The sequence below is a fragment of the Frieseomelitta varia genome, unplaced genomic scaffold, assembly GCF_011392965.1.
Source record: "Frieseomelitta varia isolate USP_RPSP 00005682 unplaced genomic scaffold, Fvar_1.2 scaffold_258, whole genome shotgun sequence".
Taxonomy (NCBI): domain Eukaryota; kingdom Metazoa; phylum Arthropoda; class Insecta; order Hymenoptera; family Apidae; genus Frieseomelitta; species Frieseomelitta varia.
The window spans coordinates 558,277-570,404 of NW_025109988.1; the positions used below are offsets into that span (position 1 = coordinate 558,277).

Consider the following 12,128-nt stretch of genomic DNA (forward strand, 5'->3'; position numbering starts at 1 on the left):
ACTTAAATCTACTTACAGTATACTTTCATATACTTAAATATACTTACAGTATACTTTCATATACTTAAATATACTTACAGTATACCTTCATATACTTAAATGTACTTACAGCATACTTGAAATAGACTTAAATATACTTACAGTATACTTGACCTATACTTAAATATACTTACAGTATACTTGAACTATACTTAAATATATTTACAGTATACTTTCATATACTTAAATATACTTTCATATACTTAAATCTATTTACAGTATACTTTCATATACTTAAATCTACTTACAGTATACTTTCATACACTTAAATATACTTACAGTATACTTGAAATAGATTTAAATATACTTTAAATATATTTTCATTCATTTATTTATATTAATATTTTTGGACAATCAAAATCAAGTATGTACACACACATATATATAACGCCCACCGCGAAAGTGTTAATAAATCTCTGTTTGGTCAACTTTTTCGATCAACTGATACAACCAATATTCCGTGCTCTGTATAATTAAACTTTCCTTTGCCCAGAAGGAAACTTTGAATGATTGTTATTAGGTTGTTTTGTAGTGCAAGTTCTATTCGTCGAAATAAATTTGCCCCGTGACGTAAATAAAAACACGCAAGCTCCGAGGTAATTGAAATAAGTAAGAAACTCCAGAGAACTGATGGAACGAAGATTGAAAAGAAAATATTCAGCAATCCTGCAATTTTGAACAGAAATAAGAACGCGAGAAAGAAGAGCAGCAGTAAGACGAAAACGAAGGACAAAATATCGAGGGAACAAGAGTGGAGAGAGTGCACGTTTTATATCACTTGACGAAGCTATTTGTAAGCTTCTGCATCGTAGATCACCGATCGTGAATCTCCAAACTGCTTCTACCACGCATTCTTGACAAAACTCCAAGAATGCATCTTAACAAATCGTAGAATGTTTGTCTCTGTACTTAAACTCAGGATTGTTTCGATAAATACGTCCTTTGTACATACTTCTCGAATGTAAACGTAAACTGAAAGAAAAAATTCTCGCGTGACTGTAAAATTACCGAAATATTCCTGTTCTACGTACAGTATAAGAGGAAAGCGTTAAATGATAGTTTTTTTTTTTTTTTTTTTTTTTACGATTGCAACTGGTACGAATTTATGAGGGTCCGCTGAAATCTGTTGGTAGTTTGCCAAAATCTGTCAATTCAAATTTGTTTTCCGATTCGAAATAGACTGCGATCGTGAAACGCGTGTGAAACTGATGTAAATTCATACATCACAAGACAACTGACACCGGAAGTTATCAGGTGGAAAAATGTGTCTCTTCGTTTTAAAAATAACGTTTCAATGATCTAGAAACATATATAAATACTTATTTCAAAATATTTCTTACCGTTTTATTATATTATTAATTACTTGGTCGTTTTGCTCATTATTTATTTTATTTTACATTGAATTCTGAAAGAATTTATTTTCCAACATTTATATAGATACTGTAGGAATTGTATTATTATTTCTATTGTTATACTAAACATAAAAGTTTCCTTGAAATTCTGCCAAACATTGTTCCCGATTCGGTAATTAAAAATATTAATAAAAGGTTTAAAAATATTAATTAAAAGATTTATATATGTATTTCTAACTTTACTAAAACGCGATTAATATTTTATCTCTCATTTTCCCCTATTCATCTGAAAAGAACGGATAATCCATTATACGAAAAAATAACTATACTTAGAGGAGATTAAACAGATGTTCCTCGAATTGTTTTCTATAGCATAAAAGTGCCAAAGATTAATAACCGCAGGTTCTACATGAAGAACTGAAACTGCTGATTTTGTTAAATTCGGAAGATACGAAAGAAATTTGAATATAAATTTATATTGAATTCTTTCTCCATGAAATATATAAAAGTATTGGAAAGTTAAATGTGTTATTCAAAAAGGACGTACATATATCAAACTAAATGTACCAATAAATCAAACTAAAGATGTTACATCTCATTCATATATCATAATTGCACTTGCAATTAGTTTAAATTTCCACCGCCATAAATGTGCAGCATGAACATATCGATAATGCAGAGAAGGTGTTTCACTGTATCCACTGTCAACAAAAACGAATCTAAGCTAACGTCGATAATACAGAAAACACAGCGTCTCCGCTCAAAACATAATCCAGATACCTTTACCGACTACCAGATATTTATCGACCATCACGACTTTATCTGTCTGCTTAACTAGCAAGAGAAATAAATAAAAATTAACGAACGCATTATCAAGTTGAACTCTTTCTCCTGAGTTTTTCACCATACGTGCAAACAGGATAAATAAAGAGGTAACCTCGACCCAATTTCCTAACATGATAAAACACCTATAAGAACGTCGCTTCTTTTCTATGCGATTCGACTGAATTTCCCTCTCTAACGTTCCAAGCTTTCATCATGACCTAGATTGTTCCTCTCACGTTTTGTCGAATCAATATATACAAACGATGTACATACAATAAGAGGTTAGGAGAAGGAAAAAACGAAAAGAAAAAAGAAGAGAAAAAAAAAATTGCGACTCGCGAGTGTCTTGTTTATGTTCCCGCTCGTTATCGGTCAACCTCGTGCGAAAGCTATAGAATAAGGATATCGTAGACGTGAAACACGATGCAGATATTGCACGTCGTCGAGTCTCGCAAACACGAGTTATCTCGAATCTGGTGGAATGCGCGATAATGAAAAAATTTGACGCACCAAAAGTCTCGCTTACATCGAAGAGACTGAAGAAAAAAAAAAAGTGAAAGAGATATTTGCACGTCGTTATTATGTTAACATTAATCGTTTTGAATTATGACAAATATAAGCATTAGTAGTAGTTTAAGGATATCGAAATCTGTACACATCACTCTTCAGTGTTATAGGGTGTTCCATTTAACTTGTACAATTAAAATATCACTAACATGTTTCAAATATTGCTATATGTGTGATATATGTATAAAAATTGATCTTCAAAATCATCAACACAATTAAAACATTTTTATGAAGACTATAACGATTACTTTTATATAGTTCCTTCATATGCAGCTGATTTTATTTTCAAATAAAACATTTTACAGAGAATGTGAAAGCGCAGAAAACCGTAAATCTACATGCTGAAATAATATATTTATTTCCTTTCGTTTTATTAATAATAAAAAAAAAAAAAAAAACGCGGTAAGAGTGGCCACTGTTTAATTTAACTAATTCTTTTAACGCTGATAGTGATGAATGCACGAGTCTCTTTCAACCATTATAATGAGAATAATTCTATAGAGATCCATATATAATTCATGAGCCAAGGCTCATAAGCTTCATCCGCTTTCGCCTTCCGACTAAATATTAGTACTTTCTTTTACAAGATCATTCTAAATTACAAACGTTCCGCATTGGTAAATTTCTTGTTTAATATAAAACACTTTTCTATATGTTTCCAAATGTCTTTGAAAATCCATAAAGATTTGAAAATGAAATGTACCCAAAAAAAAGGACGCTTTAAAATGAAAATATTCGCTCATTCGATCTTTTGTTTTAAATCCTGCATACGTTTAACTATAAATTCCCTATAATGCAGACTATTGATCAGTAAGCCCCAAATATATTAAATTTTTTATTCTACATAGAAATATTTGAATCGGACTGCTATAAAAAATATTATATCGAGAGATTCATAAATTAATTTAATTTCGATAGATGGTCCCTACTGCAATTCCAACAACAAACAAAAATATTTTAGTGGTACAAGTTGAAATGGAACACCCTGTGTTACATGACATTAAAAATAACGGCGTCTTGTCAGACAGATCACGAAGAAGACCAACGAAGTCGACAAACCAGCATCGACTCAATTTAAAAACGTCGAACTTGATTTAAGAAATTAACACTCACCCCTCTCGCGTCCCGGAAGAGGATCGCCGCGTGCACAGGATCCAGACAAGCATCTGAAGCCCTATGAGGAATCGCAGGTGTACCCAAAGAGAATCTTCTGCCACCTGGATCCAAAGAACTTCTTCTGATTGCGCCTGAAAAAATTCGCAATTTGTTTAATTAACATTGAATACGGAACCAACTTGTTAAATTATAAGTTAAGTTATATTAAAATTGAGAAGTCGAGTGTCTGATTTAGTAGATACATATATATATAATTATTAAAGTAATATACTATAATTAAAATTAAGTAACACTTTATACAACGAAGAATCTATACAATAATAATATATTAACAACTGTATCATAAAATACACATATTACAAAAATTTTATCTGTGATAATTGCTGAATATTTAAAATAATATATTATAATAATATAATAAAATATACAATATAATAATATAATATATATAATATATATATTTTACAGGTACAGATAAAATTTTCGTAATATTTCTATTTTATAATACAATTGTTAATATATTACTATTGTATAGATTCTTCGTTATATAAAGTGTTACTTAAAATTTCCAGCATTGAGATGAATTTTGTACTTTTACAGTAAGAGTTTTGAGCGACAGCGTAAACTGTGAATATCTTTATGAACGTCTAAAGGATCTGCATTTTCCAATATATTTTTCCACATTCAAATCTGTAATATCAGAATTTAGAATGCATTTAGAGTCCGCAGTATAAAATTAGAAATGATAATGAAACTTTAATTTTGAATATTAAAATTGTCTTTACATAATATTGCTTACGTTGCATTTATTTTTTTTTTTTATTTTTACTGCTAAAAATAACGACGTTACGAAACAGAAAATGAAATGAAACTTGCGTGCGTTAATTTATTCAGAAACGAAGGTTGTACTTGACAGTTTTGCAAAATGCAAACATTTGCATCAAACAATTTTTCGTATAATTTAAAAGTTATTTCAGGTGTAAATGGCCCTGTATAAGAAGAAATGAAAATCACATTTCGTCAAATTAATGATAATGATATTCAAACGTCTAATATTTAACGAAAAAATATGGAACGTCAAACTATTCTTTGTAAATCATTTCTCAATTAGAAATTTCTCCAATTATTGAATTACAAGATGAAATTATAATTTGATCACACACATAAATCAAACTCTCCAGGTAGATTGATTTTAGTTACTGCAAGCGTAAATACGATTGATTCATTTAAGCTCAATTAAAGCAATTCTTGTATATTAAATTGTAATTAACTAAATTTATTATTAAGTTTTAGTACATTAAATTTATTATACATTTAAATTAAATAATTTAATAAAACAAATTAAACATCTGTAAATGAAAAAATCATTATAATTGAGAACTCTACATAATGATGAATTAATTATCTTTCCCCAGTTAACAAATTAATATATAAATATATACATATTTAATTTGTTGCTCGTCGCATGTGCGAATCTTGTTAAATCTTATTCTGTTTCATAAAATTTCAAAATTTAAATTGCGAACAAAAATCAAAAAAAAAAAAAACGTCCACTTGAGAAACTTGGCATTTAAACGATTCTTAGGCTTAACCAAATCAATAAATAATGTAGTAAAGTTTCATGTTGGAATTATTTTTAGATATGTAAATTCGTCTTGTCATGACCCACGTGGAATTCAAAATTGCGAAATTTTTGTGAATCTCTTTTTTTTTCTAGCAAATGTCATACTCGCTGTCTGACCGTACTGGTTGGAAGTTAATCCGCACTAGAGTTACGACACTGACCTTAACTCGTTACAGTTTAACACGATTTATAAACAGACGTGCACAATCTTCCATGGGGTTACGTAAAATGTGACTCCCTATTTACATTTCAATTGCGCTCTCGTTCGAATACATGTGCTCATGATCTTCGTCCCTGTGACTCATTCTACACTTCTCAAACTTTTTTTTTTTTCTTTCTGCATCAAATATCAAGCTGTTGCAAAAAGAAGAACGAACTCTTACTTTTTTCAAAAAAAGAAATTTCTGCAATTGCAGAGTAATAAATTGATGAATTAATGGCGATTTGCAGCCATTACAATGATACAATAACTATGACAAATCTCTGTTCACGTTCTATTTCGATTATATTCATGAGAGTTTTTAAATTTTTATAAACCATTAAATATATTTTTAAATTTTATACATATATTTTTATTACATTATATATTTATTATACAGATATATTATACATTAGAATTTTTGTATGTATTTTTTATATTTTAAAAATATATTTTTAAACTTGCATAAACCATTAAATATATTTTTAAAATATCCCAAAACACCAAGCAAATTCAGACAAAAAACGTGATAATGATATAATAATGCAATTACTTTTTAATAAAAGTGTCAATGATTGAAAGATCCGTTATCGTGTTTATTGAATGATTCCAAACATAATGCAAAAATGTGTGTCAACTAAATATTTAAGAGAATTAGAAAACGACGATTGGAATAAATTATTAAAATTACGTCGATGAACTAAGTCTTCAAAATCCAAAAAANAAAAAAAAAAAAAAAAACAGGAATAATTATTAAAAAAATTCAGCAAGAAAGTTTAAAGAATGCCACTATTCGTTCAATCAATTATTTCACTATACACTGACGAATCTAAGATTTAAATTTCTTTTTTCACTTAGTAGTGAGACTCTTATTTTTCAATAAGACAACAATTTTTACTAAAAAATAATTTACTATTAAATTACTATTTATTATACTATTTACTAATTACTATTTACTAATTATAAATAGTAAATAAACTGTATTAATTACTATTTACTAATAACTTACTATTAAATTACTATTAAATTACAATTTACTATAAAAAGGCATTTTACCTGAATTTGCTAGACGAAAATTTCTACAGAATTTCTAATTTTATTTTGATTGCAAAAAAAAAAAAGAAGAAAAAGAAACAAAAATAAACATTTACATCACCGCATACGCATAACACATAACAGTTAAAATATCAGATTTCTGCGTTTCATAGTACACTCCGTTTGTATTCATCGACACGTGCAAAAACGAAAGATTCGAAACTCTGCACATTCTCTGCATCTCTGATGGCGCCACGGGCATCAAGGTTTCCGGTCGTGCGTTTTGCAAAATAAACTTTTTTTTTCTGGTCGAAGCCTTCTATCGCGCACGGCTGCAGCGCTGCAGAAAACCGGAATTCGTTCTCCAATTGCCAGTAACTGGCCACTCTTCAACTTTTTCGTCGCGTTATTTTCTTTTTCCCCCGTGTAAAGATCAAAGTGTATTCAATAAACAGCCTGTACGCAGAAATTTGACGCGAAAGCTGAATTTACGAAATTATTTTTACTTTCCCACACTTTGGCCCGACAGTTTTCAACTTGTAGTACCAAAATAATAATATTGGTACTATGGCGGAAAACATATTAAAAAAAAAAAAAAAGGAGTTAAAACAAAAACAAAGTTATAGAATTCTGATTTACAAAGAGACACTTCTGCTGTTTTTATCTATTTTGATCTGACGTTAGGCTACCATTATAAAAAATTGTAAAATGCAAAATCGAAATTTATTAATTTCAGTTGTTTGATCATTTAGCTACAACCTGAGGAAATAAAAAAAAAAAAACAGGCTTTTTTGAGGGATGGATGAGAGTTTATGAGAGGAAGGGGTAAATGAAAAATCCAATCAAGAGAAACATCTAGATATTAAAGTTGCACAATTCTGGAAATCAAATATGCTTTTGGGACTATTATGAAGAAAAGACGATTAGAATTTGATTAGAAAATAAAAACACTGACGCTGATTATCGATTATCTTGATTTTCAGCGGGATTTGAAGCTCGTATGTCTTTGTGATTTTTATATTTCTGACGAATCAAAAAACCGCGACACTTTGATATGTTGCAAATGTATTTCATTTATATCCAACTTGGAAAGACGAAAAAAAACGGTCGTTAATTGAATAAATATGCCGGCGAAGTAACGAGCGAAATCTGAGGTTGCGCAATAACCATAACGCGCAACAGAGAAACTGATTTTTGGAGTAACTGTGGAAAAAGGACGTTCAGCTTCGAGGTATTCTCGTGACATTCTGTATTCGCGTCACTTAAATGATATTTCATCCCACGAACAGTTAATTGACATCCTCGATCAATTTTACCTTGAATAAATTTAATTTTTGTTCTTGCTTCTTGAGGATTCTGCTGGTGTAAGCGGTAGTGAAAATTAATGCAAAAAAAAGTGAAAATTAATGCAAAAAAAGTGAAAATGCGAAAAAAAAGTCATCACTTATTTAAACAGTAAAATTTATAACAATAGAATAATAGAATGTTTAATATTTTAACAATATATATTAATTAATATATATTATATATTAATATATATAATATATATAATACATATTATATATATATATTAATTAATATTAATATATTTAATATATTAATTTAATAATATTTTAATTATAATAACAGAGCAATAGAATAATAGAATATTTAATATTTTAATAATATATATTAATTTAATAATATTAACATATTAATACATTTAATATATTAATTTAATAATATTTTAATTATAATAACAGAGCAATAGAATAATAGAATGTTTAATATTTTAATAATATATATTAATTTAATAATATTAACATATTAATACATTTAATATATTAATTTAATAATATTTTAATTATAATAACAGAGCAATAGAATAATAGAATGTTTAATATTTTAATAATATATATTAATTTAATAATATTAACATATTAATACATTTAATATATTAATTTAATAATATTTTAATTATAATAATGGAACAATAGAATAATAGAACGTTCAAATGATACGAATGAAGGATGTTTCATTTTCACATATTTTTTGGATAACATATTTTCACATATTTTCGATAATTTTTTTCAGGGATTTAAAAAGAACAAGAGCAAAGAACAAAACTTTGGTATGAAAATTCAAATTCAAATTAAAATTTTGATATTAAAGCACAAAATAGTTTGTCGTTCAACTAAGATTTGCTCGACTGAAATTTGTTCCTCTTGCAATGAAGGTCACTAGTGCGCATCTCCGCGATTAAAACTCGCTTCTCAGCTTGAAACGTTAGCCTGATATCGCGAGGCTTATCATACGGTTATGGTTTATTTATTTCATGCGTTCCCATCTATGATGTTCTGTCGACTATGTTGTAGTTCGACATCATTCTTCATTGAGCCGACATTGATCAATGACGAGTCATCGGGATATTGATGAATCGTACGATAAATAGCACGCAGCTATAGCAAGATTTCGACGAAAATTTGCCGTGTCGTTGGCACGTGCGACTGACTGTCGTAAATTTTTAGCTATTACTTCTCGATTCTGTTCGACTTGTGGATATGAAACAAACGTTGTGCGATTTGAAACATGTTTCGGGCAGATAGAGCGATTTGGAGTCGATATATAAAATTTTAGACTTTAAAAAGAAAGAAAAAAAAAGAAATGAAAAGAAATTTTTGAGCAATCGAGAAAAATAGAAATTGAAGTTGGAGTAGACTTGAGACACGATTGAAATAAATTTAGAAGGAAATTTAGGGCAGTTTAGTTCATTAAGGACCGACCTTGCGTTAATAAGTTTCATTTGCAATTCTTTTCAATTAATTCACAAGGAAATGTGACAATGAATGATACGTGAAGGCGTGTAGAACAAAAGAGCGAATAAGAACAAACGAGTGTTCTAATCTCAAGACAGGCAAAGTATATTATAAATAAAAAAAAATTTTCAATCAATTCGTAATTCATCAAATTGTATTTATTAATATCAGTGATATGAAAGAAAATCCTAAACTTAATATATATATTTTTTTTAATCATTTGTCTTCCATCTAGATTCTGTAGTAACCTCATGAAATGCCAAGAAAATGAAATATTTAATTATTTTTTAGTCTCAATTGGTTGAAAGTAACGAATTCATATCTATTAACAATTTAAGAAGAACAAAAAGAGCATATTATTTAGAAAATTAATTTCTTCTATTATTTTTACTCCTATCTAATCAAATAGTTTTTTTTTTTTTTAATTTTTCTAACCGCTATATTTCGATAATATAAAATAATCTGAAAAATTTTTCGCTATTACAAATATATATATTTATGATATAACTTTCTCTAGATATTGTGTATACGTGAATTCGTTATCTCGAACAGACATTACGATTACATAACGATGATTTATTCGTCATAATCCTGAATCATTGTCGATTTCTTTGCCAAACTGTATAACTTTTATTAGATACACTTTGCACTTCGCGACGTTCAGCTCAAACATCTCGAGCATTAAACAAAACCATTGATCATTGACTGATAACACCTGTTCCTTATTAAAAACATTATCCACAACGATCGATGCAGGCAAAATTATAATTTTTTAAAATTGCATTATTTCGCAACACGTGAGCCAGCCACATTGATCATGCAGACTGCGAAGTTACATTATCTCACGTGGCATGGCGTATCATTTGGATATTTCACGGTCCCGAGATAGTAAACAGCGAAATAATGCATAGTCATCAAGACAAAATGATCCTTGTCATCGACACTGCAATGAGCGAAGAAAGAAGATCTCAACGAGGAATATATTAGCAACTAATTCTCGAAGATGATTAAAAGAGAATTTTAGAAAAAGGAAAAGAATTCGGTTAAAATCCTTTTGAAATCGGTTTGTAACTCCGGTGATTTGCAAAATTTCAATTCGCGCGACCGCCATTAATTTTGATCATTCTATATTCATTAAAAGTAACCGCTGGTGGAAGTTTTCAATTTCCAACTACTGAATTGTTATACGTTCAAATCGACGAACTTTAAAATATTGAAAGTCAAGCTTCCAAATTTGTCGAGACTCCTCCCGATGCCAAAGGCTTCCTACGCTCAACTTCGAAATACTGCGAAAATTGAGAGAAGCTTTCGAATCTTCAAGAATCTTCTCGATCCAAAAGTTTCTATAAATAAAACAGTCTACCGACTCGAACTTTGCGTACACACTCTTGTTTGCCCACATTTTGCTCTCTCACGTCAAACACATAGCGTGTATTTTCTCGAAAAAACGCCCGCATACTGATCACTCTTCCCTCGTTGGACCTCTAATGGAAAAAATCATCCGTGACGCGTCCACGTCAAGCCCATAAGGAAACATTAATTATCGTCATTTAAGAGAAGCCAGTTGGCTTATTTAGTTTACAAGCGAGCCGAGTTGAACAGAGCCGACCTTGGATCCGATCGATTCGATCCGAAGGAAACTGCGTCAATGGACTCGTTGCTCGGCTGTAACACGCTCCATGTTTCTCAGACAAATGTTGCAAAGCAATTTTTTCTAAGCAAACGGACAAACGCTAGAGGATGGACGATTATGTCCGGCTCGGGATGAAGAGAATGGACAAATGAATTCGCGATGTTTCACAGGATGGGCAAACAGTGCGTGAAATGTACCTGTCCAAAGTTGTGTTTTTACGTGAAAAAGGAAATGTACTTTCGTTCTTGGAAATTGTAAATATTCAAGACGTCTCTCCGAAAACGTTGAGAAATTTTCTTTTCGCGATTTAACCGATTGCGGACCATAACGAGCGACCAAACCGTGACACAATTCGTCGCTTTTTTTTTGAACTCGTCGAAATATTATATGATGTCACTTAGGATAGAAATTATTGAGAAATAAATTTATTATTATGTATATTGTTATTTATTTATTGTTTAATATATATTACTATTTATTTATTTATTACGTTTCGCCTATTTTGTTTTACTCAAATATAGTTGAAACTAAGAAAACATTACAATTTTGGAAAAAAATTCTCGACGTGCATGGCACGCAAGTCGTTTCGAAGATTGAGACTTTCGCTTTGCAACTACTAAAACTTGCCGTATCATTTTTTTTTTTTTTTTTTTTCTTCTTTTTAACATAACTGAAGCTTGAATATTAGAATTAAATGAGACAAATTCAAGAAAAACTCTAACGTTTCGTCGTCATTAATGTAATGTTCAAAATTCGATAAAATAGTATAGCAAGGGATCATCGTAAAGAGGAGATTTCAATCTTGAATGTCACGACATGGGTTTAAATTGCGAGAGAAGTCTCTCGATGTTTCCAGAGACGTTTGAACGAAAAAGTATCCTTACATTCACATAACACAAGTTTAAATATAAATTTAAAATATCGACAATGAAATTTGTTTCAT

At 29.6% G+C, this 12,128-nt stretch overlaps 1 protein-coding gene across 3 annotated transcripts in view; it reads right to left on the reverse strand.

Annotated features, from left to right (window-relative positions):
* The window catches only part of LOC122528760 (5'-AMP-activated protein kinase subunit gamma-2), a 98,331-nt gene that overhangs the window by 46,899 nt on the left and 39,304 nt on the right, over positions 1 to 12,128 (reverse strand). For all 3 annotated transcript variants that reach the window (XM_043654221.1, XM_043654222.1, XM_043654223.1), the window contains one exon: positions 3,897 to 4,030. In XM_043654221.1, the coding sequence (XP_043510156.1) occupies positions 3,897 to 4,030 (134 nt within the window). The remainder of the gene's footprint in view (positions 1 to 3,896; positions 4,031 to 12,128) is intronic.